Source organism: Amblyomma americanum, chromosome 2 (assembly GCF_052857255.1).
Source record: "Amblyomma americanum isolate KBUSLIRL-KWMA chromosome 2, ASM5285725v1, whole genome shotgun sequence".
Classification (NCBI taxonomy): Eukaryota; Metazoa; Arthropoda; class Arachnida; order Ixodida; family Ixodidae; genus Amblyomma; species Amblyomma americanum.
In genome coordinates, this window is record NC_135498.1 from 28,332,538 (window position 1) to 28,359,627 (window position 27,090).

A 27,090-nucleotide genomic window follows, 5' to 3' on the forward strand; every position below is an offset into this window, starting at 1 on the left:
GGAGCTTAATTGTTCCCTTCATTTTTTGTTTTCCTTTCTTTTAATGAAGTTTTCCTCTCTCTCTCTCTCTGTCTCTCAAATGGGCAAATCAACTACTTTCAACTACTTCGTCTTCTATATGGGCTCACCATATAATGGGGCTTACAGCCCCTTTACGACCCGTTTTGGTAGATCCTGTCGACGAGCCCAGCAGCAAACTTCGAGTCCGTATACGCAGCTGCTCTTGGGCTATGTGATGCCTCGGATAAATTGAGAGCATTTTGACGCATATTGTGGAGCGGGGCCGTGTCGCAACCGCTGGTGGTGCCCCACTGGCGTGCTGCATAGGCCAGGTTTTGTAAATAGGCCGCCAAATAAACAAGGTGAACACAGCATAATTCAGTTTTCTCAATGGCGCAGTCCCACAGCTTCCGGCTTAGCAGAGCCACTTCGCGGCAAACAACATAATTGTGATGTTCTTTGGCGGAATAACAGAATATATCGCTGCATTTTTGAGTGCGAACGACAGCAGTTCGAATCTCTATGTAGGAAATACTTTTTCTATTTTCGTTTATTTCATATTGCTATCTTTCGTGAATGTGTGTAACCTTTTAAGTTGCAATCCTTGATACGTTGTTGTCGAATTCGCCCTTTAAAAAGCTGTGAGACGACGCAGGAGACCGTAGGGTACTGTACCGTTGAGAGCGCAAAATAATGCAAAATTAACAGCTCGTAAATGATTAATTGCATTCCCTCAATGTGTGTACCTTGTAGGCTGCATTTTGAGATGCTTTTGAGCCAAACTCACCGTTTAAAACATTGTCAAACGAGCTAGGAGGCAAGAACAGAAGTTGGGGTGCCGTACCATGTGTGCATAAGGTATACATGCTCATTGTCTAGAGTTAAGCGGCTAATCCCACCTGTAGCTTGCAACAACCACAACTCAACTCTTGAGTTGTTGTTGCCTCTGAAGCGATGGCACATACCCACGGTGGGGGATTGGCCAGGGCATAGTCCTTCTGGCCAGGGTATAGTGGTTGGTTGGTTTGGTTGGCCTCAAATAAAGCTGGCACATACTCACTACGGGGGAGTGGCCAATACACTGACGGTAAATCGCTGGAAAGAGGAAATTTTTGATGGGAAAAGAAGTAGTAATAGTTATAGGCTGACAGGCTGGAAGACGCAGACAGGGGTATGGCGGCAGAAGTGAAGAAGACCAAGGGAGCTACGCTTTGTTATGGTGGCAGAAGTGAAGAAGAAGACCAGGCAGCTATGTTTTGTTATGGTGGCAGAAGTGAAGAAGGAGAAGACCAATGGAGCTATGCTTTGTTATGGTGGCAGAAGTGAAGAAAAGAAGACCAAGGGAGCTATGTTTTGTTATGGTGCACGGAAGCAACGATTACGGGAGGATCTTGTCATTGGCAGAACTTTGTTCCCTTCTGCCATTAATACTCGCCTCGTTGCATCGCGCTCAGGACGCCACGAGCGCCCCTGGTACGTTTCCCGCCGTCTTTTGGGATGTTTCGTTTCATAGTGTATTTCGTCATGCACTCTTGTGTTAGAGTCAGGAAAGTGCTAACGCGCCGATGGAAACGCGACTTTCCGCTCTGAGAACTCACTGAGAAACAAATTGTCAGCCCGCAGAGTGATGCGGCCAGTACGAACATTTGGGGGCGGGGGGGGGGGGGGGGGGAGTGGCTGAAATGTTTACCAGGCAGGGCTAGAGGGCGATCAAAATTCAAAGCAAGTCGACTCGGGCGACCTTGTTCGGCCTTGCGCCTGATCTTGTTTACTGCGCGCTGCAACACGACACAATCGACGAGACAAGAAACAGACACGCACAAACGAAGTGTGAACTCACAGCTCTTTAGTAGAATCATACTACTTGCTTTATGTAATTTTTTTTCACATTTCTCTTAACTGTACAGTAAATGGCATCCGGAAGTCTTCAATCCTAGATGTAGGCACTGCAATCGCATTGCAGATCTAGTCCACATGGTCTGGACCTGCCCTTTCTATAACGACCCGAACAGAAATGTACAATCCTGGGAGACTTTATTGCTCAACCACGAAGCAGAAGAAGAACGCAAAGTCATCGGTCTCGCCCCGACCGCCGCCTAGTCCCAAGGGATTCCGGCCGATGGTTAGGGGAATGAATGGGGGTTGGGGCTAAAACCTTCTCCCCCGTCATTTTTGACGGGTGTGAATAAAAGTTATTTCTCTATCTCTCTAATTCTTTAAGAATTGCGTGTATAATAAACAGTTGTGACTTCGCATTTCGTTTGTGTATGTCTGCTTCTTGTCTCGCCAGTGTTGTGTTGTGTTGTGTTGTGTTGAAGGCAACGCGCAGCAACGGAGACGTAGAACCAACTGGCCCCTGTTTTAGATCATGCTTAGCCTTACTCGACCCAAACCTGTCGTAGGTGGTAATGTGAACGAGGCTAATTAGAATAATATGTGTTGCTGGGCTAGTTGGTCTTTGTCGGTCTACGGAATCAGAGCGCTTGCAGACGGGGACACAGAGAAGATTGACACACAACTGAACTCAACTATCGACTTTACTTTGGATGCGTTTTGATCCGCGCCTTATATTTTGCACAAGGACGTTGACGCTCAAGCTCACCTATAAAACAGATATGAAGAGGACATTCTGTAGCATCCAACTGTGATAAGACAATCCCGTAGTACTCGATCCCAACACAACCAAAAACAACACAAAAAACAATCGCAAGAAAAATTGGCCAAGGCTGGATCAACGAATGCCAACAACTAACACAACAAACACAATAACAATGCTAAAAAAGAGGCATAATAGCAAGTAAAGGATGGCATAGTTGAGGCCCCAGTTAGCATGGAAAAAAATTAATGCAGCGGTAAAAAAATCAGATAAAAGAAATGTGGCCAACAATCACCGCAGCCAAAATTGAACGAGGCGATAAAAGCAGGTAAAAAGGATGACATAGTGAGGCAACAATTAACAGGCAAAAAAGTGACAAGATGAGAACTGAAAGAGGTATGGGAATGGTTGAAGGTTGGAATGCAATAAAGTCATACTGACCTAGACAGGGATGAGATCTCTTTTTTTTTTCAGGAGGGCTATTGACAGTGCGCTACAGCAGCCTGCTTTTAGGTTGTCAATGATGGCTGCTTCACTTATTTCCCGAGTGAGCTGGTTCTTATTTTTTGCCATGATTCTTGTGCTCGCGAAGTTTGCAAGACGGCGTTTGCAGGGTGAGCAGTCACGACAGTAGATGGCAAAGTTGCTAGATTTTTTATCTCTCACGTTCAAATTATGCTCCTGCAGTCTTTTGTTGGGGATGAGCACTCCGGGATTGTCTTATCACAAGTGGCTGCTAAAGATATTGTTTTCATATCTTTGTTGTAGGTGCGCTTGAGCATTATTACGACTTGTCAGCTTATATTAACGGCAGCGTAGCCGGAAGTGGCAACATTGGTACGGGGCGGGGGGGGGGGGGGTATAAAAAGGGATTCAACAATAAAGCTTTCTCATTTTGCTGCTCATCGTGTGTCGTGTCTTGACTCTGTCGGCTGATACATGGCGCAGTCGACAGGATCACGGCACGCGTGACTCTGTCGGCTGATACAAGCGTCAGTGTCCTTCTGTAAAATATAAAGCGCGGATCAAAATGCGTCCAAAATAAAGTTGATAGCTCAGTGCAGTTGTGTGTGTGTGAGTCCTGTTTGTCTTCGTCTGCAAGCGCTGTGATTCCACAGAGGCTATTTAATTAGTACAGAAAGTGCGCTCTTTCTTTTATCGCAGATACCACGAACGAGGAGTACTGTGACGGATTCAGATGGATCCACACAAAACCGGACTGCATGAAGGGAAAGGCCGAATACGTGCAGTTGGGTGCGTCGCCGTTTATCCCAATTTTACACTGCTTTCGTAGCTGTGTGGTACTCTCGCGCGACTTGCAAAACAGATTTTATCCATTGTACAGAGCTAGCACGCGCGCATTAGCTGCCCTAGTTGCCATACACCGAAATCTTGAGGCAGGGTTTTCCTAGTACCCTTGGACACTTAATTAAATTTTATTTATTTACAAACAAGTCGATACAAACGCTTCTGGATGAAACATTTGTCCGTACAGACAGCTCTGAAGAACTGGGTCAGCTACGATTTCGGGGCCAGAAATTTCTAAGGAAATAAAATAACGGTCCAGTTCCCCTTATTTGAACTATTTCCCTTGCTTATAGCCACTTCTCTGCGCTTCGAGACGTGGCATTCGGCATCGCAAAAGCCTGCAACAATCGTCATTTCGTGCTGGCGTGGGAAAAAAGCCTGGTGAAATCAGCCAACGAAAGCATACGCCTATGATTTCACAACAAAAAACCTCAAGAAATTTCGCTTTTAACTAAGCTCGGAACAATAGTTGCAAAAGAACTGGATTAAAGTGGTTAATTATTCGTGCTTATAGTCGTGTCTAAAGCAAAATATAGAAATAAGAAGGAAGCTTTTGTGCCGATAAAAGCTTGCTCAAGGTAAAAATGAAGCAACCGCGTTTTGCTGCGGTGTCGTGGTCGGCGTCTGTCCTTATGATATCTTCGCTGTCTTGGTTTACTATAGGTATTTTATAACGAAGGACTTGCCAAGCAACACTAAATTCGGCCTCCTTAATACGTACCGTCTTTTGCAAAAAGTTTACAGTCCACCACGTCAAAATGATCGGAACGGCGGATTGTAAACTTTTACAACAGATGGTACTTTATGCCACATTTTTTGCGAGGCCCAGCTCGTTGCCTACCGGTGCATCAACTCTGCACTCTTGACAATGGGCCATTCTGCCTTCCTCGCTGCGACAACGTGTCGTAAGTGACAGCTGACCACGCTATAATAAAATTGGCGGTGGTTTAGTTCTGTTTAAACCTGGAGTGACGTGGTAGCTACAGCTGGCTGTGTGGAACTTGCTCACGTGACCAACCACGTGACGAACCACGTGATCAGCCGCGTCGCCACGCCGCCGGCAGCTGCTGCGCACCACGTGGCCAACCACGTGACAGCGTGGCGGCGCCGCCACGCTGAAGGCTCGAAATACTACCGTAATGTAGCTATCGCTACAATATCTCACTTCCGTCCTCCCAAACGGCGGCGTCTTCAATCGATTTCGCCTTTCGGATGGCCTGCTCGTCGGACCACGATAGAAATGGATGACTCAGAGTAGCGACCTCTGTCGTGCAGAGCACAACGAGTGGCCCAAACGGTACGAGGCGTGCGGCGATGCTGTGGAGCAGTCGCCGATACACGTGCACTACCTGGACAGCCGGTTTCTGCAGTTCAAGCCTCTCTATTTCGCCGGCTTCGAGAACCACTACAGCTACGTCGTCGAGAACGGCATGCATGGCCGTGAGCACGATTGTGTCATTCCATCATGGTCACAAGATGGAGACTTTATAGACAGTATACAAGAACCCACGAACCCCCTCCGACCTACTTCCTAGCAGACAGGGCTGATGAGACACCCAGAGTCTTCGGTTGATCATCTAAATTGATCCTTAATCACCGGCTCTAAAAGTGTTTCTCAACACGTACAATTCTCTGGGAGTTCTAAAATTCCTTAATTGAACAGGTCAAATAGCCACTCGGATTAGTAAATTTATTTAGCCTCTCAGTGTTATCCTGTGTTCGAAAAATGATAAAGAGGATATGAATGGGCGCGTGCTGCCTCTCTCCCTCGGGCCATGCGTCTGTTTCTGCCATTTGAAGCCCATAGCCATGGAGCAGCTATACAATCGTAGTACCAGGTTACCGAGTTATTTAAATCCACGCTGTTCATTCAAAATGTATTCAAAAGATTCTTCGTGTGAACGTCGAAAGTATGTTTTTCCAATTCTCGGTTCTTCTCAGAAGTTGATCTCACCGACCGATGTACGCTTTGGTAGTCGAGATGTAGCTTCCCGCTGGTAGTTTACTTCGATCCAATAATGTACAGCCACGAGGTGGTTGACCGAGCTGAAACTCGTCCCCTCTCCCCCGCTTCTCGGCCCCTTAGCTTAAAGATGCCACAGTTTCGACTTCCTATACACCTTCCTTACACCCTGGCTCCGAAAATGCAGTCTACCTGACCCTGGTCGACGGCACGGTGAGTCTGTACGGAGGCCCACTGGCCGTCCGCCACAACCTCTCCCGGGCCATCCTGCGGTTCGGACGACCCACTAGGCGGGGCTCCGAGCACCGCATCGACGACGCCGAACATGTCGCAGAGGTGTGCCACATATCGCGCGTACACCGGTTTAAGTAAAGAGTGGCTGGGGCGAAAGGATTGGGCTTCAAAAGCATGCGGATTGCACTCACTCCGCAAGTGTCTGTTCTATTTTGTCGGAAGATTTTTTTTTACCGTGGTGTCGTAGCTAAAAAGCTCGTAAGCAATTCGAAAAGTAATGAATAAGACAGGACGTGTAAAGAGAAGGAAATGTCCACGTCTTTCGCACTGTCTTTCAGTTTCCGAGCTACGAAAGAACAAGCTCGAGTCGTCTTTCCTTTTCTGCAAGCCCTCGTCAGAAAAATGGTCTGTCGACTGTTTATACAAATTTCCTTTAGCCTGTATCAGTCTCTACAGACTTTCAACATACCAAAGCTGGATAAGAAAATTTATCTTACGTTTGTCTATTCATAGTCAGTAGGCTGTCTATAGACGCAAGTTGATAGGGACGTCTAAACCCTCTTCGTAGTTCATACCGTATTCACCGCTACAAATCATTATGGAATCTGTTCCTTTTTGTCTATAGACCCAAGTAGGAAGTTAAGTGCGGAATTAGTGTTTCCTTTTATTTCCTTCGAATATGTACACATTTCCCAGCGATTTTGTTTGTGCTCTCCTTGCCCAGCTGCAGCTGCTGTTCTCCTCCAAGAAGCCGACCCCTACCAGATGCCTGCACGATAACTATGGAGCTGCCATCGTGTCGGTCCTTTATCGCGTGAGTATTTATGCGTGGCTCACGGACAGGGCTTAAAGCCAGGGAAGGGTAGGGGTGGGGAGGTGTCTCAGCCACCCCCCACACCTACTTCCACGGTGACCCCCTGCAACCCTCTGGAAGGTTGTAACCACCCTCCGGTTACAACGCCCTCAATAACGACGCTCAAGCCAAGGAACGGGCGCTTAACAGCTGCGCTGCCTGTAAAACGCTTTGATAGTGAGAATTGTTCGGTTCATCACACGTTGTAATTGGCGATTCTAAAAAAAAGCTATTTATAGCGAACACGTGCAGATATTTCGTAAAATTTTGACATTTAGACATGTGCAGTTCTCGAACTGTACACCACTGTACACCAAAAATTGCGGTAAATGGAGTAGGACAGGGCATGTGCACTGAGTAGGCAACCTGCGGTCTACTAGACAGAATGGTTATCCGTGCTGGCCGGGAGCGAGGCGTAGCGACAAGCTTAGATTTGCTGGAGAGACCTGTATATACGTGGCTGCGCCTGACGCAGGACAGGAGCCGGAGGTCACTGGGAGACGAGGTCCTTGTCCTGCAGCGCTCAACGCGGCGTAACGTCGAGAAAAAAAAAACTGTGGGGATGTTAAGTCACCTGTAGAGTGGAATGCAGTATCAGTCGATTTCGCATTTTTCGCAGCTTCCTTTGCAACTCTGCGTGTCTTTGCCTCGGTTTCTTTGAAATTCTCGGCCCATCAGCCTCCATATTCGGACTGATAGCTGCCGTATCAGGCAATTACCGTTATGCTGTGCCGGTGCTTACATTTGTATTCACGCGTTTTTTGGTTTCGATTTTTTTACATTAATTGTAGAGCTCAAGCGTTTAAATTATATACGTCCATTTCTTTTGCGTAGTCTTCTATACATTATTCCATGTCCGATGTGCAAATCGCGTCGACAGAGTCGCTTTGCGTACAATTTCTTCTTGGAGCGTTATAAGCATGGTTTTATGGTCAGTCAAATGGCAAGTCATAACTATTTTAGTTCCGCAATGTCGTTCTTGTTATGGAAGGCTAAGTCTGGTATCGCGACTTGTCGAGATGGCATCCTTTCGTGTGGCCACTTGGAGACCAACTCTCACTTCCAGCAGTTGGGGAAACTTCGTGCGAACTCTTCCGTTTTGTTGGAAATCACCAACTACAACCAATTTGCGGTTGTGGTATCTCAAGGGCAACTCCTTGGTAATAATATCTGCAGCATTCGTTGCAGTTGTACTTGAGGCAAGCAACTGCTCTTGTCGCAACTCCCATCTTTCTGCATGAAATTATGGATTTCAGTCCATATTTAAATTTGCTTTCTTTGGGTTGCGGCTTGCGATTGGTTCCTTTGGGGGTCACGTGACCTTGTGACACCATACATTTCTCGACTAATCAGCGAATTTTGCGATACCGGACGGCCCCGGATTGCTTCTGACGTGAACTCTCATTCTATGTGGAATCTAGGTTGCTCACGACCCGGTGGGCAGGTTGTAATGACGTTACAAGGTGGCGTGATCTCTCTCACCAATCATAAATATGATTGCCACCTCCCATGGCGTGCAGGCTGCTCACTATCTGATGTCCAGATGCCACCTGCTATGGTAGGCAGGTTGTGACGACGTCATAAGGTCACCTGATCTGTCTAAACAAATCAGGGTGGCCCTTCAGATCAAGTTGTGATGGCGTCACAAAGTCACGCCGTCTGTTTCGACCAGTCAGCAAATTTTGTGACATCGAAAAGCGGATTTTGCTCCTGAAGTGCACTCCTGCTATCGCATTAATACGCACCATACCAGGTGCCTGATCGGGCTGCCGCCTTTGGCCGTGCCTTAATGAGTTTTAGCGTAGCTCATCCGGCCCCGCCATCGCTTACCACGGCCGCCGGACGACAACGCGAATGCGCAGACGGCACCTGACACCGTTTGCGCGTGCGCACTGGCAGCCGCGGTAAACGGTGACGTTGCGCTAAAGCTTTTAAATCTCTGCGGGCAGGAGGTGCCGGGTAGCGTGGCGGCCTTGGAGCCCCTGGTGGAGAGCACGAGGCAGCTGCGCGGCGTGTGGGGCGCCCGGACCCCCGTGGAGCTGCGGCTGAGCGCGCTGATGGCGCCCCTGGCGCAGCACTACTACGCCTACTCGGGCTCGCTCACTTTTCCGCCCTGCACGAGCCGCATACCGACGCTGGTCATGGCCAGGGCGGCCACCATCGGCGAGGACCAGGTACGCACGCACACGACGAAACTCTTATTTCACAATGCGGATGGGATTAACGAGAGCATTCTGGGACTCCAGGTCAGAGCAGTCGGACAGAGTCGCCTCTCAGCACTCTCTCCGTGGTTCTTAAATTCCGTTTTTTTTAACGTGCTCCGACATCGCACAGTACGTGCTACAGACCTGTGTACTGTGCGATGTCAGTACACGTTAAAGAACCCCAGGTGGCCGAAATTATTCCGGAGCCCTCCACTACGTCACCTCTTTCTCTTCTTCTTTCACTCCCTCCTTTATATCTTCCCTTACGGCACGGTTCAGGTGTCCAACGATATATGAAACAGATACTGCGTCATTTCCTTTCCCCAAGAACCAATTATTATTATTATTATTATTATTATTATTATTATTATTATTATTATTATTATTATTATTATTATTATTATTATTATTATTATTATTATTAACGTACTCCGACATCGCACAGTGCATGCCACAGGCCCGTTTTGTGTGCGATGTTGGCGCACGTTAAAGAACCCCAGGTAGTCGAAAGTACCGCAGCCCTCCACCACGGCGTCCCTCATAGCCTGAGTCGCTTTGGGAGGGTAAACCCTATAAAACCAAAGCAAATTGAACAACCAACAGAGCCCACGTTTCGAAGAGTAGACTCGTATTCGCCTGGGCCCAGACGGAGAAGTCTCCACTTGTCGAAACGTTGGCCGGCGTACTGAGGCTCTCATCTCGCTGGGAAACTTGTTTCGTGTCGTCACGAATACCATCTTCCTACCTTCTCTCTACAGTGGTTCTTGTATCGAAGATAAAATTTGATGGATAAGGTAGAATACATGGCGTTTGTCTGCTGAGCCATATATATACGTCGCAGCAGCAAATCGGGCCATGGCAGCCGCGTTTCTATGGAGGCGAAATTCACATGAAGCTCGGGTGCTCCGCGGCGTCAGTGCATGTTAAAAAAACCCAGGCAATCGAAATTATTTCGCAGTCCTCTACAACGGCTCCCCTCACATTCTGCATGCATATTTGGGACGTTAAAAATCACACACTAAACGGCATACCATGGCGGATAAGGTATAGCGATAGATGGATGAAGCAAGCCATGATAATGAGCATCATGGCACGCGCATGCACCCCTCCTCTTCGCCCTCCTGCTAATAATAATAATAATAATAATAATAATAATAATAATAATAATAATAATAATAATAATAATAATAATAATAATAATAATAATAATAATAATAATAATAATAATAATTGGTTTTTGCCGAAAGGAAATGGTGCAGTATCTGTCTCACATATATCGTTGGACACCTGAACCACGCCGTAAGGAAAGCAATAAAGGAGGGAGTGAAAGAAGAAAGAGGTGCCGTAGTGGAGGGCTCCGGAATAATTTCGACCGCCTGGGGATCTTTAACGCGCACCGACATAGCACAGCACACGGGCGCCTTTTACGTTTGCTGTTAAATGAAAATTAAAATGAAAATTAAATTAAAATTACAATTAAAATTGGTTTTGAGGAAAGGAAATGGGAACTGCTTCATTTCCCGTTGGACGCCCGAATCGCGTAGTGAGGGAAGGGATGCAAGCGGGAGTGAAAAGAGAGAGAGAGGTGCTGTAGTGAATGGCTCCGGAATGATTTCGGCCACCTGGGTATATATACCCGCCGCGGTGGCTCAGTGGTTAGGGCGCTCGACTACTGATCCGGAGCTCCCGGGTTTGAACCCGACCGCGGCGGCTGCGTTTTTATGGAGGAAAAACGCTAAGGCGCCCGTGTGCTGTGCGATGTCAGTGCACGTTAAAGATCCCCAGGTGGTCGAAATTATTCCGGAGTCCTCCACTACGGCACTTCCTTCTTCCTCTCTTCTTTCACTCCCTCCTTTATCCCTTCCCTTACGGCGCAGTTCAGGTGTGCAACGAGACATGAGACAGATACTGCGCCATTTCCTTTCCCCCAAAAAACCAATTATTATTATTATTACCTGGGTATCTATAACATGCACTGGCATCGCACAGCACAAGGGCGCCTTTTGCGTTTCGGATGCGCGCGTGGGAGAGCGAGATCTCCCCAACGCACTTCTACTAAAGTTGGATAAAAGTAAACAATGAAGCGGCTTTTCCCCAGACAAAGAACCCCTTCCAGCCAACGGCGTCGGCCGATTCTCATGAACTTTTTATAGCGTAAATAGCGTGGCAATTTAGGGTATGGGATGACAATGCATGGAGGGTACTCCTCCCCCTTTCATCTGCCACACCCTGCATTGTCACGCTACCAAGGTTAATGAGAATCGGCCGACGCCATCGCGTGGAAGAGGGTTATTTGACGGGGAAAAGTAGCTTTTTCTTGACTTGTATCAAATTATAAGAGCCGCGGTGTTGCAGGTAGCCATTGGCCTGAATACTGCAATCGCCTTCGCGGGCTCTGTAGTAAAGACGACGAAGACGATGGTAGCTTTGAGAACAACCTGCAGTACGATTCCAGCTAATAACTGTTGCATTTCCGGGCTTAGCTTTATAAGGTTTATTTTGGATATATATACGTAGATGTATATATAGATATATATCAGGCTAAGGCATTTATTATCGGAGAAAAGTTTTCCCAGGATGCGCGAAAAGGAATCTGGGTGCATATAGGTGCCATGTTTTTCAACGATCACTTCATTTGACCACCACAAATGCGAAGACCACTTCTTCCCCATCCCCGTGCAGTGCAGCGAAGGTGTTCTCCCAAAGAGGCGGTTGCACGCCCTGCGCACAAATTTTCCCACCAAACAGAAGAACCACTTGTCAGTCCAACCTCCACTTGTACAAGTGTGGTCTCAAAGCGCCGCCTAATAACGGAGCTGTCGGCGTAAATTGCAACTTACGCGCCCTGTAGACTTTTGCCCCTTTAGTACTTACCGGCGACAGCAGGATGCGCTGCTGTTTCTTGATTCTTGACGACAGAGCCCTTACAAAAATGGCCTATAGACCATCCACAGACTTCTCATAGACTCTATATTGCATTCCTATAGATCTTATTACTTTCATACCCTAGAGACTGCCTGTAGACAAAAGTCTACTAAAAGTGTATGGCCATAAATCAATAGATTGTCCATAGATTGTCTATAGGATTTGTACTGCCTATAGGCTATTCTCTAAGTTCTGTCTATAGAGATTCTATATACTTTATAGACAGAGGTTATGAACAGTCTATAAACTGTCTAAAGAAATTTTTGTAAGGGAGCTCAAGTGTGTAGGCCCGTAATATACATGGATGGCACTTACCGGCGACCAGAAGGATGCGCTGCTGTTTCTTGATTCGTGACGACAGAGCCCTTACAAAAATGGCCTATAGACTGTCTGTAGACTTTTTATAGACTCTATTGCATTCCTATAGATATTTATTATTACTTTTCATAGTCTACTGAATGTGTATGGCCATAAATCTATAGATTGCCCATAGACTGTCTATAGGATTTGTATTGCCTATAGGCTATTCTCTAAGTTTTTGTCTATAGAGATTCTATATACTTTATAGACAGGTTTATGGACAGTATATAAACTGTCTAAATAAATTTTTGTAAGGGCTAGCTCAAGTGTGTAGGGACGTAATATACATGGGCGACACGAATCACCGAAGAAGCGATTCTCGCGCCTTCACAATCTCCGTCGCAGATGGACGCCCTGCGGCGCAACATGTACGTGTCGCTCAACTACTGCGTCTACCACATGGCCGGGCAGCTGAGGCCCATCTTCGACGCTCGCAACCGGGACGTGTACCGCTCCTTCAAGTACTTCGAGAGCCCCGCCGACTACCGGCGACCGCACTCGCTACTTGCCCCGTTGCTGCTGCTAAGCCTAGCCCTTACGACCGCGGAGTTGTAGGCTGTATACCCCACTACGTGGAGCTGGAGCTTCCTTGAGGTTGTTGGAGTGTTCGTCCATGAGCAGCGCGCCTTGCTGCGGCATCGCGGCGTTGTATCGAAATGGTATAGGCGGTGCTACAGGGACAAAAGAACGGCCTAAACAGCATGCTGTCGTTACTGAGTTGGCCACTACGAAGATTAAACGTCCGCACTTTTACTTTCTACTTATTGTACCCTGGTGTTCCTACCCTTATAAATGAGTTGTGTTTTTTTTACTACAGGATAAAACCTGGTGTTGACATCGTGTAAGCGATTTGGGGTTTAAAACTGCCGACAAATTCACTATGCAGTGGTACCGATGTACCACCCTGCTTTACAGCATCTAAGACTTCCGATGGTGCTTATGTTAGATGTATACTGCTGTGAAGCCGGCACACTCTATAGTCTAGCATTGACGCTATTCCGCCCGATGAATATCACTGTCCTGCCATTGACGCTGTGCCGTCAATTAACGTAATAAATATCAATGTAGTTAGCGTCGCTGCGTGTCAATGACAGTGTGCCAGCGAACGTTTGCACACGAAGCCCTCTCAGAAAATCTAGGTGCTGGCGTTCGGAATCGAGCCGGTCGGAAACATAACAGAAAATGACCCCGTTTACATTTTTTTTTTCCCCCGTGGTAGGCAGCAGCCGTCAACCTCTATTTACCGGGACGTTTCGTGCTACTTGCAGATAAATGAATCTCTGAGCGTTTTTCGTTATTGCGGTGTCTGAATTGTCGGGTTCGTTTCATTCTTTTTGTCCTGCAATCACAGTTGGAGACTCGCACGTTAGTGCGAGCGGGACCGATTCTGTGGGGGACATCGCTGTTCGCTGCACAAATGATTATCGGAAGGAGAAAGCATCAATCCGAGAAGGCTCTGAAGAATATCTCGAAACGTTCCCTTTTTGCGCATATCGTAGACAGCGATCGAAGGGGAGTAAGCCTGGAGTAGGTACCGGCCGTCAGAGAAAGAAAACTCTCAAAGAAGCCCAGATCCGACAGAAAACGCTACATGCCGGGACCTTTCATGCTTTGTTGTGTTACCCTCTATAGTCGATACAACCTAAGTCTGCAGTGAAGCTCCGTCCACATCAAGGGCCGAACCAGACTTCCTCCACGACAAAAATATAGTCCGTTAAAACTTTTCTTCTTACCTGAACAAGAAGCTAATCACTAGAAGCAAATTATAAGCGCTAAAATTTTGATACCTGGCTTTTGTGATAATGTTGAACATTAAAAATCTGATTTCGTTTACTTTTGTGACTGGCCAGCGGAATAATACAGTACGCCGCGGACCGTGGCCCAGTGTTAACAACTGCTGTATTTTTTAAGTTGTATCCTACTGTATGTAGGATACAGTTGTTAACACTGGGCCACGGTCCTCCTCGGCGTACTGTATTACTCCGCTAGCCAGTCACAAAAGTAAACGAAATCAGCTTTTTAATGTTTTACCTTATTAAACAAGCCAGGTATCAAAAATCCTAGAGCTTATAGCAGTTTTCCCGTGGTTAGCTTATTGTTTAGGTGACAAAACAAGTTTTAACAACGGACTACTTTTTTTGTCGCGGAGGGATTCTGTGCGCCGATCCTCAATGTGGGCGGAGCTTCTCTGCAGACTTAACTTGTATCTGACTATAGCAGTGCATGTTCTCCAAAAATGGAGCACTTCGCCGGTCGATGCATGGACAAAGATAAACTACTTAACGTAAAGGACTCAGCCAATGGAATGACAACAGCAGGAATGTGTTGCTTTATTTACACTGCATTGGGTCCTGTTTGACCATTACAATACAAACTTTAAACGCTTAAACATCAGGTACATGTTCTTTTAAGGTCAGCTTCCGTGAAACTCCACCCGTCAGTCATCACCTAGTCATCATTTTTATAACCACCTAGATAAGACTCCACGGCCGCCAAGTATTACAAGAAGAGCCAATAGCAGTACCCGTGTTCTTTGTGAACGAACATAACTGCTTGTGCCAGGGCAAACGCAAATCTCACAGAGCAGTGTCGACTTACATCAATGGCATGCCAATTAATGCCTGGACAATGCTCTGCAGCACATGGACCACTACAGAAGTTACATCACGTGCAGGGACTTCAACTTGTAATTAACCCTGCGAGCAGAAAGATCTAAGGTATGAAACAATTCTGTGATAGCGGCTTTACTCGTCACAAGGTATGAGTAATCACAATTTCAAAGCACGTCGCACGGACGGAAGCAGTTGTGCTTGCACAAATATTTGCAAACATGTAACGGGTTTCTTATGGGCGTGCATTAGTGTTCCATTGAAAGCAAGTTTCAAGGCTGAATGGCGGGCCTGTCAGCAATGCTTGCTCAAATGGGGTCAAACCAACTAAGTAAGACGCACACGCAACGGAGCAAATAGCACAGGATATGGGCTGGACTAACAACTGAAATTATTGAAAATCACACCACCAAGTAATAGCCTTCGCGTGGCTGTTACTCGGCGATCTGATTTTCTATAAAAATCTGTTTAGTCCAGCCCGTGCCACGTGTTACTTACTGTCCTCTTTTTTTTTTGCTGGTTTGAACCCTTTCGAACATGCATTGAAAACTGACAAATGTTTTTTTAAGGAATGCATATGCATTTAAGTATAAAATCTGTTTATATTACAGCACTCGTGTTTTCCTTCCCTGTTAAAAAAAACTGTTTCCTTCGCGTTGAACTTAAAGCGCTCACGTTTCTTCAGTACCGCGTAAAACAAGAAAAACATCTAAAAACCGCCAAAGAAAGCAGCTTAAGAACGTTCGCGTCTATTTTTCTAGTCCTCGCCATGACAGAGCTGGCAGAATTGTGCCGCGGGAGCTGCTCTCGTATAGGCCTAGACAATTTAATATTCGGTGGGCGGAAGCGGCCTTACTGGGCACTGCTTAGTGTGAACAGACGCGATAACAGACAGCCGCTGAGTTGAATAATGTAAACACCTTCGCATCAACAGCCTTATGTTTTCGGTACGGCAGCGCCTGTATAAACTAAAGAAAAAACTAAAAAGGCTGACAGTTTCGATTCGCTCTTTGTCGCTCTGTGCAACGCTAACGAGTGATTGCGCCAGTCCAGCGTACATGGAGCACCCGGCAGCGGCCGTATTTTGTAACGATTCCTTCCGCGTTTACTCCAGTAGCTTGCTCGCCATTGGCCAACTCTGCTTTCAGGGTGCCGGAGGCGGCAAATGGCACGGCTTATTGAGCATGTCAGCCATTACGTCACAAGTTGCACCCATCAATGGTAGAAACGCGACGAACTGAATCAGGAAAGGAATCGGCGCCAAATAATGCCGACAATTTGGCAAGCAAAAGCTAAAATTTTCTACAGACGCATTGCGATCGCGAGTGTATTTCTCCTTTATAAGACTCGTATACGCGACCAAAAAGAAGAAAAAAACATACACAAAAAGAAAGGAAAACAGTGTGTAAAAGAAGGGGGGGAGGGGGAATGTGTGTGAGCGCGTCTGTGTGCACAGGGGGCGTGTATGTGTATGTCTGGTCAGTTATTTTGCGCCCGCGGGCGCTTCGACGTCCGTGATGTCGACCAGCTGCCGCTGCTTCTTGCGCATGTTCCAGTGCAGGCACTCGGCCAGGCTGTCGAACCAGTCGGAGATTTGGTCCTGGGCGCAGATCGAAGGCACCGGGTAGATGGACGTCGTCACCCGCAGACTGCAGCGGGGCAGAAAAAAGGGATTCGGGTGGCCGCAGACACCGCAGGGATCATACTTCGTTGACCTAAGTGTTACACGTAGATAACTAGTCTCACACTGGCGTGAGAACCAGTATAAAAACACGTGGTTTGAGAGTACAGAACTCTGGGCTCAAGCTTTTAAGAGCATTAGCTCTTGTCACGTTTCTCGATTTCATGGGGTCTGCTACCACCTCCATTTGGCGTGAAATTTTCCAAGTCCGAGGAATTCAAGATGACGGCCCCCATAGTAAGTCGATATCCCAACCCAAAGGGTGATTGATTGGTGATGTCATTAGTATATCGAATCGGTGATTGATTGTTGACGTCACTGATAGATCCACCCTAGCAGCACAAGTAATTGGCCCATTATTGGAAAGGGTTGGTTTCTAACCGGTCCTTTGTCGGACCAGCATTTGCCAATACATTTCAAATATTGGGCCCCATTACCTGTGCTGCTTGGACAATTGGTGATTGCTTGGTTACGTCACTTATAAATCCAAGATGTCGGCCAATAATGGTGATTAACTGATGATGCCATTAATTGATCCAATAATGCCGACTTGGACCGCCACGTGATTATGACATCATAATCAAAGATGGCGGCCAAATTCGGGTGTCAATGACGACGTTCAAATCCAATGTGGCGGACAAAAGTGAAACCACGTGATTATGACGTCATTCAATTCTAGTAAACCAATCAGCTAACGCTCGTTACTTCAATGTCTTCCAGATGGTGGCGGCAACTATTTTTTCTTTTTTTTCATTTTCAAGGTTACCGATAACTTAAGGTTATCGATAAAGATCAGTATGCAGGGATAATAGAGAAGTGCAGAAATAGGTACTGAAAGCTGACTTCGATTCGATTGCGGGGGATCACTGTGCATGAAAATGGAAGCAGTCGATTCCAGAAGCTCACCTTTCACCATGCTGCAATTCCTGGCGCAGACGGCCGTCAAACGAGGCCCACACTGAACTCCGCGCTTCGGGCGAAACCATTATCTGCGCAGGTGGAAAGTGCCAGGAAGTGTCATCACTGACGACTAGCGGATTATCGCATGCGTTCTAAAGGATAAGGCCTCACTAAATCGTTCTAGTATGTACAAGTATTGAATATAAACACGAGGGAGGGGAAGTCTATAATACGTTCCTTATCGATGAAAAAAAAAAACTAAAATCCCTTCGAAAAGAGACGGAAGATGCATACCTGAACATTTCAAAGCGCTAAAGGATTGCATGCCCCGCGAAACCCTGATACAGAGAAGTTGAAAAGACTTACCAATGCACGGTAAAATCTAGAAATCAAGAGGAACTACAGATCTACACCGGGAAATTGTAATTTGGTGTATCAATTTCAAATGTGCTTACATCTGGCGTCGATAAATAGAAGTCTTACAATACTGCGTTAAGAAACCACATTGCACCCAGTGGCGTTTTGACATAAATTCAATGTATGCTGATGACATCACACCAGCTGTTCTTTAATCGTACCGGTGCGAAAACTGAGTAAAACATTTTTATTTTCGTTTTTAAATCCGCCTAACATTTTTGGCCAATGTATTCGGCACTAGGAGACGTGCACTCTAAGTTAGGAACCGCAAATCCGGATTCTTCAACATGCCGTTTCAAGCATTGTTTGGTCCAAGTTTGCAATCGATTCTTAATCATCGTCACAATCATCAGCTTGACTACACCCACTGCAGGACAAAGGCCTCTCCTATATTTCTCCAATTAACCCTGTCCTGCGCCAGCTGCGGCCACCCTATCCCCGCTTATCTGTGCACAAAAGGTGCGAACAGATGTACAGTCTTCAGAAATCAAGTAATAGTTATAAGGGGATCGGTGGAGAAAAACGAGGGGGTAGATTAGCTAGGCGAAAAAAACAAATTAGCTTAACAGTTTCGAACAGGATGCGTTATAAATTATATTTAATATGTAGGTAATAACTGTCACCATCGCTATACATAAAGACTGCTACTATCGATCTCCAAACACTGCCCAATAGGCACGTCGCTAGCTTTAATTATTTAGACATATGTCACTTGCAAACTTCGTGATTATTAGGACATTTAAGAGCCCTTACCGCAACACACAACGGCTCCCAAACAACGCCAAACGTCCTGAGGACGTCCTCAAATAATCAGAACGTCATCATCCCGAACAGGACATCCTGAGTACCTTTTGAGTGCATCGACGGCTAAATGTCCTCATGAGGATGTCCTCAGTTTATAATCTTCTGGGCGGCTCGAGGATGTAAATTCCTCAAATTTCCTACAATCGTCCTATCGCAGGATATTACTGTGAACTGAACTGAGGTCAATCCATCTTTATCTCTCGCACTCGGCTCTCATTAATTAAAAGCTGCAGGTTTATTCAACGATATATGTGTACAATAGTGATGCAATGAAGGAAACCATTGTGATCTCAAAATTTATACGCCTTGAGGAGATATCTTAAGGTATTTTTGCTTTTACGCCTGTTCTTATGCATTGCATGCTTCTGATGGGGTTGGAATGTAGATTTTTGGGCCACTCGTCTTTTCCCTTTAGGCAGCGGAATTCCACTTCAGAGAGCTACTCTCTGCGACCCTTGGTAAACCCGTCCTTTTTGCTTATTCTGGTTACCTTAATTCGCTTACATTAGCTGTGAGTACGACACTCCTATGAAAAAAAAAGCTTTTGATACAAAATCTTGATGCAGTACTGAAAATGTCCTCAAGCACGGTCCTCAAGACATCCCTATTATGCGCAACAGATGGACAAGTGGATCCTAGTTGGACTGCTTGAGGACCAGTTACAGACAACCTGAGATCGCCTGAACATCCTGACGCGGACCTCATAAGGTCATACTCGGGACGTCTTGGCGTCGTCCGGGCTAACGCTGAGTGTAGAAGGAGCAGTCCGGGTGGAACAGGAGCCGAGATTCCCAGCGGGGCCTTACCTTGAGCTCGACCCCCGCGGGCACCACGATGGAGCGGAAGGAGAGCGAGTGAGGGCAGATGGGCGTCACCATGATGGCCGGCACGCTCGGGTGGATCATGGAGGCGCCCGCGGCCACCGCGTACGCCGTGCTTCCCGTCGGCGTGGACACGATCAGCCCTGCATGGCCACAACCACGGGAGTACGTCAGCCAGGATGGCCTTGTGCATGGGAGACAGGCGCATTAAGGGGACCATGCATGTGCCAGGATCTGTCATTCATATAAATATGGTGCACCACACTGAACTTCAAGTTGTGTACAGACGTCTGCCAGGCAAAAACACGTCGAAAGCAGGATTGTAAAGGACGCTGAAATCAGTGTTTTTTTTTTCACGTTTACATTTGACGACCTAAGGAACCAGAGCAAGGCCTGTGTCTTTTTCACTTTGTCCATACTGAAGAAGTTGGCGCGGAAAAACGAGGACAAGCGAGACAAAGACGAGCGCTACTCACAACTGAAGGTTTATTCCAGACAATGCTCGAATAAATAGTGAAACCAACAAGAACAAAAACAAACAAACGTCATGAACACCACAGGTTACCCCGTGAATCCCAATGATTTGGTTAGGAACAGATACTCCCTATCAGAGAAGCGGACGGAAGTCTGACTAATGCACTTATCGCCGCTGATGCGCATATGAAAGGCTTCCATGAGCTCCCGCGTGAGTTGCTCCCTGTGCCTGAATAGGATGCTCGTTTTTTCAAAAAGCGGTTTACACTGGATTTTCTTTTCCTTGTCGTTTGTAATGCAGGTGCGGCAATGTTTAGGGAGGATATCAAGAGAATCTCCCCCGAGCAATCTTCGGTGCTCTCCTAATCTCTCGTTGACGCATCGTCCAGTTTGGCCGATGTATAGAGCGCCACACGACAACGGCAATCTGTACACAACCCCCCTGGCACAGGTAACGAACGGGGCTTTGTGTTTGATGTTGCATTCATTTCTTGTTTTTCTTGTTTTTCGTACCGTTCCTTCGCCTCCTTCTTCCATCCGTTTGTGCACCTGTGAACAGATTGCTCCCAACTTCCGAGGGGCGGAAAACACAATCGGAATTTGATAACGCCCGGCAACATTTTTCAGTCCATGCGCCAATCTGTGCACATATGGTATGACTGCAAGTTTTTGACGCTTTGTTTCCCGGAGTTTAGGTCGCGACCCATCCTTGACCCACCTTACCAATCTTCCACAAGCTTCCACAATTATATGCTGAGGGTACCCGCTTTCTTTCAGCCTCTTCACCTAGGACTCGACGCTTTCCTTGATAGCATGTGAGCAAGACTTGGTGATGGCCGCTTTTAGACAGGAAGTGACTATCCCGATCTTTATGACTTTGGAGTGACCGGATGAATAATCAAGCAACGCTTTTTTGGCCCTAGGGTGGTATGCCCAACAAACATGTTTGGGGCGAAAATGCAAAGACAGATCTAGGAACTGGAGCCTTCCATCTCTTGGTACTTCTACAGTGAAATTGAGAGCAGGGCCGCACTCCTTAAAAAGTTTTAGCACATTGACGACGGTGCGTTGCAGGTCTTCGTCTCGCTTGTCCTCGTTTTTCCGCGCCAACTTCTTCAGTTTGCATATCAACCAACTAGCCCAACTTTCTGCTCTTCACTTTGTCCGTCGGTTATCCTCCAGTTTTGCACTTGCATCTGCAGTGAAATAGCTTCGCAAATTACCCAGCTTCATATCGGGATAACTGACGCCAGCTTTGCAACCGCGACGTGCAACCAGGGAATGACAGCACTGGTAACACAAGCTGTACGTTGGCTCGTCTGGCTTTGACGTTTAGCGGTGTGTTGATGGCTTTTTATTACCATGTAAACTTCGTGAGAGACTTTCCTTCGTAAACATTCGCGTTTATATTCTCCCGAATCTACACGTTACGATGTTCCTTTCCTCTCTTTCGCGGTCTCTCTCGAGTGAAACTAAGCAATCTCTGCGAGAGCTCTTCGGCAGGTGATCCCGGGGCATATTCGAGCGAGCGAGACCTGGACTCACCGTCCCCCTGGACGGTAGTGATGAGCTTGCCATCCAGGTAGAGGTCGATGTTGGACAGGTAGGGTGACGGGCCCCTGTCCACCACGACCTCGTTGAGAACCTGCGCAGAAAGCACGGCGGTGGCAGAACTTGGCACTGTGGGTGGGCTTGGCCAAGCTTGTGGGTCGCGTGTGTGGGAAAGTCCGGTCTGGCAAAGCGCGCAGGGAGCACAGGGCAAAGCGCGGTTTCCTTACGTGTCGAGTTTCACGGCTCTGTAAGCGAGGTGCACAGTCGCACTGTCATTGCCGTGTTCTCTCAAGCTTCGCGGGTTCTCTTTGGCGGCCGAAAACGAAACCATTCGATATCTAGTTCGACATATGCATTACAAGTTTTGGTGCGCTTCAAAGCTTCAACTTCCTAAAAACACTACGGACCTTAAGTTATTCGTTAATAAGTGTTTATTAGCTTTTGAACAATTGCGCAATAACGCACAGTTATCCGCAGTTGCGTACCGCGTCCGCTGATATTTTTTATTGCGTTAGCATTAGAACCCCCATATTGGGAAAAATCTGCCCGTTCGTTCATCCAGCTGAAGCCGCGGTCGAAAGATGGCAAAGTGAAGAGTGAGAAACGTCCCTCACAGCTTACAAGGGAGACTAGGGAAAGGGAAGACGAATAGAGGGTGGAAGGCGACGGTTTCTGTGTGTGTGTGTTGGGCGGGGGGGGGGGGGGGGGGGCGTTGTCACGTGGTGATTGACAAACTGAAAATCATTCAGTTTGCTTGCATGGTCTGAACCCTTCGGTGGCAGCTGCTCCGGCCGGGGAGAACACTAATATTACCGCGTACTCGGCCGCATCAATAGCATTGATCGTTTTAAACGTTTTCTTGATGGGGAGGAGCACATTTATTTGAGACAACCTGTATGTTTACGAAAAAAAAATCATACGGGTGTTAGAACAAAAATAAACGAAAACAGTGACGCTGAGAGCAGAAATTGCGCTCGGCCCACTGCAGAGCGGAATCGTCATCGTCGTAAGTTCAATATATTTTTTCCTGATGAATATCAGAAAACGGGCGCGTAGCCAGTTCAAGGTTATACAACATACTTGCTGTTGACAGGGCCCGGAGGGTCTCCCCTACAAAGAGAGCACACGCAATTCACGAAACGGTTTCTCTGTACTCGAAGAAGAGTAGCGAGAGCTGTTGGCACCTACCAGGCAGGTCGAGTTGCTGCAGAGATCATTGTCGTTGGTGTCGCTCTCGTTGCGGTATATGCTGCACTTTAGCCGGCTGCGCAGCGTGAGAGCCGCGTGCCCTGCACGAGAGAGAATTGCGGGGTCATTGCATGCAAGTACAGAGCAGAGTCTGTAGTGTCTGCGTGGTGAGTTGCAAAGTCACCGACCCCGAACACAAGGGGGAAAGCCCACGCGTGCACATGCACTATTCTTTCTCTGTCCCGCTTAATTCCGTTCGTTAATATGCCGCTAAGTTTCCACCTGCAGTGAGGCAGCTCTGTCGCCTTTCCTTCCTTTATAGCCCGGCATACACCAGTAACCCTACCTTACTTTACTGCTCTGCCCTACACTGCCGAACCCTTGCCCATTTTACTATGCCTTACCCGGCCTACTGTACCCCACCCTGCTCTATCCTATCCAACCCTACTATGCCCTACCCTACTCTACTATACTGCCCTATCCTATCAATACTACCCTACCGTACCATATCATATACCCTGCCCTGCTCTGTTCTGCCTTACCCTACCCTTCCCTAGGCAACCTGACCTAACCTTAGGAGTCGCCCTGCATATGGACAGCGCTTTGTAGTGCTGAGGCATACACATAATAATAATAATAATAATAATAATAATAATAATAATAATAATAATAATAATAATAATAATAATAATAATAATAATAATAATAATAATAATAATAATAATAATAATAATAATAATAACAATAATAATAATAATAATAATAATAATAATAATAGCTTTTTGGGGAGAGGAAATGGCGCAATATCTGTCTCATATATCGTTGGACATCTGAACCGCGCCGTAAGGGAAGGGTTAGAGGAGGGAGTGAAAGAAGAAAGGAAGAATAGGTGCCGTAGTGGAGGGCTCCGGAATAATTTTGACCACCTGGGGATCTTTAACGTGCACTGACATCGCACAGCACACGGGCGTCTTAGCGTTTTGCCTCCATAAAACGCAGCCGCCGCGGTCGGGTTCGAACCCGGGAACTCCGGATCAGTAGCCGAGCCCGCTAACCACTGAGCCACCGCGGCGGGTACATACGAAGAGATAAAATATGATAAGAGTGCCAAAGGACGCAAGCCTCAAGCTAGAACAGGGATGTGTGCACGGCAAAAGTAAAGGTTAGCAGATTTTTACGTTTCAGCGTCACACTTTGAGCTGTACTGCACGCCCTTGTTGAAGGCTGCACATTACTTTCCACCACCTGGGATCCTTTAACTTGCGCCGAAATCACAATACACGGGGCCACTGTATTCATCGCCATCGAAGTGCAGCCGCTGCGGACGCCGTATAAAACCCGACAACTCGCGTTATGCGGCCGAACGCCGTAGCCATTCTGTCACCGAAGTGGGTCTGTACAAAACCAATGTCATCCCGCCGCCATGCATATCTCTGACTGCAAGACTGCGCATGCAGGGAGAGAGGGAACTCGCACACTCAAGACAGGTGAAGGTCTTTGAGGAATGGCGGCTCCTCCGGTTTCTTGACACAGGGCTTTTCTGCACTGCGCGTCACGGTAGTGGTATATACAGACTGTTCGAAGAAATGATTCAAGGTCCTGCTCGTTGCGTGTGTGAACAATAGCGCCTTCAGCGTAAGCTAGCCATCCAGCAGGCTGCAGTTTCGCTTTTCGCGCTGATGCAACTGCAAATGTAGCAGTTTTATGCAGTTGTGCACGTTTCGAAACTCCCGCCTGCTGTTCCCTTACGCAGTTTCTGGAGAAATGAACGATTCGGTAGTTGCGAAATTTTCATTCTGAAACAAAAAAAAATCATCTCCTGATTTTAAGTGACAAAAGGACTGGTGCTGGAGACGTTTCTTGAGAGGTTTGACTAATGGCATGTCTTCGGTGAAGCAACACACACAAAAAAAACTAAAAACTGACCGGCGGTTGTTGCGAGCTAAACTATTCTATTTCGCCGTTAGTGTGAAGTACACAACAGCAACGTTCCAATCGGGCCTTACTATAGAAGAACCTTTTAAACATTTATTAAGTAATTCGCTGGGAGATTTGTATTAATTTACATCTCACTTATTCCATAAAACATATGTCCTTTGTAATCAGTTGCCAACAGCAATAAATCAAGTGTAAATATTCATCTGTACGAAAAATGTTTTATTCAAAAGAAGAATATCTCTAGATGCAACTTCATATAACAGGCTGTGCGTCGTTCGGCGAACACTTTCAGAGGAAATTTTAAAATGCTTGCTGTCTCACGCTTGCGGTGAGTAGTGGGAATTTTCGGTAAAGGCGTGCAGACGCACCTTCGAGCACGTTGTTGACTTTGTCCTGGAAGTTGTCGAAGTCGAAGGGCGTGAGGAATCCCAGGGAGCCCATGTGGAAGGCCATGACGGGGGGCACACTTTGCTGCCGAAGCGAAAGAGGGAAAAATTCACACGGCGGTTACGACTGTGCAACGCGAGATTCAGCGATAGCTGTGCACACATTTAGCTTTGGCAGGGGGCTGTTCCAAACAGTGCCACCCGTAGGCTTATGTGAGCCAGGTTGGCCGTGACATAAGGTGACATCAGACGGCGAGGCACAAACAGACGCACAGCATTAATAAAGGAGTTAGCACATCGTACTTGGTGTCACGCGGAATGATGACCATACCCGGGTTGCCGTGTTAACCGGTGGGTGCGTTACCATGATAACCATGGTAACGCACACACCGGTTACGCCGACGGCGACGAGAAAGACAGGGACGGGCAACTAACAGCTATCGCTGTAAAAACGTAACTATGCGGTTCAGGAGAGAAACAGACGCCTACAGAATGGCAAAGAGTTCTGCACACACATTGCACTACGAAACTTCGCACTTATGGAGGCCATCTATACGAAGCCTTGCACACGGCGCGCCGCTCTTTCCCTTACTCCCGTATCCCTTCCCGCGGTCTTGTTTTCATAATAAAAAGTAAGCCCGGGACTACTGCGGCGCCGCTGCGCTACCTTGAAAGAGAACACTCGCGCGTTAAGCTACTGGACAATGAAAGTGTTTTCAAACTTTGCCTCGAGCAGGGGTCCTGTCAGATGGCTCATACTCGGGAGTGCCATAGTAGCCGACGCACATGTTTGGTTTGTGGGGGTTTAACGTCCCAAAGCGACTCGGGCTGTGAGGGACGCCGTAGTGAAGGGCTCCGGAAATTTCGACCACCAGGGGTTCTTTAACGTGCACTGACATCGCACAGTACACGGGCCTCTAGGATTTCGCCTCAATCGAAATTCGACCACCGCGGCAGGGGTCGAACCCGCGTCTTTCGGGTCAGCAGCCGAGTGCCATAACCACTCAGCCACCGCGGCTCAGACCACAGAACTGAGCAGACAGGAGAGCCAACTCCGCTGACAAGAGCACGCCTCTAGCGTTTCACCGGGACGGGGCTGCGTAGCGACATAATCAGAGGACCCGGCAGAACACTGCCGCCTCCCCAGACCCAAACTCGCTGGTGCATTTCGTTTCGCAGGATGGTCGACAGATGGCGCGTCCATTTAATTGCGTCGACGCGCAATGTGATAAAACGTAGAAAACGTGCACGTTGGCGCGACGGCGAGAGGAGCGCTGATGGTAAATCACCTGGCAGCTCTGAATGCGTGACGTAAGCGTTGCAATACCGGCGTGTGAGGAAATTCATTGCGGTGCGCTCGAGTCGACCTTTCCGTTCGTCTTACTGAGACGTGGTTCGGGCCTGTTCACATGGTATTATGCGAAGCATACTAGCCGCACAACCGAGCTCTTCCTTGCTGCGCCGCGCGTGGCCGCGTAGCTACCACTTGACCTACATCGGCGCACCACGTGATATGACGTCACAACAGCTGTGAAAGCTGGGGCTCAACTCGTGCGCTCGCTTGCGGACGCGCAGCCTCCGCCGGCGGCCTAACTCCCGCTCCTACCGCTAGGAGATACTGACGTCACGCAATTGTATAAAAGGCGACGCACTCGTTGAGTCAGTTGAGCAGCGAGATGTCGGCCAGGGAGAGGGCGGCTCGCCAGACCGCAAAGCGCAAGTTACAAAGAGCCACGGAAACGGGAGAAGAACGAGAAGTACGGCTTGCCAAGCGACGTATGCTTTGCATCCTAGGCTTAACCATAAGCTAAGCCAGGCCATTTTTTATTCTCGACTAGGAGGAAAAAGGCGGGAGTTTTTGATCGCGACCTATTACGA

General features: G+C 47.4%; 2 protein-coding genes across 8 annotated transcripts in view; one reads left to right on the forward strand and one right to left on the reverse strand.

Moving 5' to 3' along the window:
* Nucleotides 1-1,322: 1,322 nt before the first annotated feature.
* Nucleotides 1,323-13,247, forward strand: LOC144118417 (carbonic anhydrase 3-like). 2 transcript variants are annotated; one of them, XM_077651359.1, is made up of 7 exons: nt 1,323-1,473; nt 3,761-3,850; nt 5,180-5,344; nt 6,055-6,203; nt 6,826-6,915; nt 8,904-9,128; nt 12,789-13,247. In XM_077651359.1, the coding sequence occupies exons 1-7, from the start codon at nt 1,359-1,361 to the stop codon at nt 12,996-12,998; spliced, it is 1,044 nt and encodes a 347-aa protein (XP_077507485.1). In that variant the 5' UTR covers nt 1,323-1,358; the 3' UTR covers nt 12,999-13,247. The 2 variants fall into 2 exon arrangements, with proteins under 2 accessions (XP_077507485.1, XP_077507486.1); XM_077651360.1 differs by having other exon boundaries at nt 6,832-6,915.
* A 1,502-nt stretch (nt 13,248-14,749) lies between these two features.
* LOC144120857 (NAD kinase-like) overlaps nt 14,750-27,090 on the reverse strand; it is a 97,455-nt gene continuing 85,114 nt past the window's right edge. For all 6 annotated transcript variants that reach the window (XM_077653623.1, XM_077653624.1, XM_077653625.1 and 3 more), the window contains exons 6-11: nt 25,195-25,297; nt 22,889-22,989; nt 21,695-21,794; nt 19,661-19,818; nt 17,640-17,722; nt 14,750-16,701 (exon numbers count right to left, since the gene is read on the reverse strand). In XM_077653623.1, the coding sequence (XP_077509749.1) occupies nt 16,536-16,701; nt 17,640-17,722; nt 19,661-19,818; nt 21,695-21,794; nt 22,889-22,989; nt 25,195-25,297 (711 nt within the window). In that variant the 3' untranslated portion in view covers nt 14,750-16,535. The remainder of the gene's footprint in view (nt 16,702-17,639; nt 17,723-19,660; nt 19,819-21,694; nt 21,795-22,888; nt 22,990-25,194; nt 25,298-27,090) is intronic.

Bases quoted from the DNA above. Each gene is read 5' to 3' on its own strand.
- LOC144118417 (XM_077651359.1), top strand. From the start codon at position 1,359: ATGGTGCACGGAAGCAACGATTACGGGAGGATCTTGTCATTGGCAGAA. The intron at 1,474-3,760 runs GTACGTTTCCCG...CTTTTATCGCAG, and splicing joins GGACGCCACGAGCGCCCCTG to ATACCACGAACGAGGAGTAC. The intron at 6,204-6,825 runs GTGTGCCACATA...CTCCTTGCCCAG, and splicing joins ACGCCGAACATGTCGCAGAG to CTGCAGCTGCTGTTCTCCTC.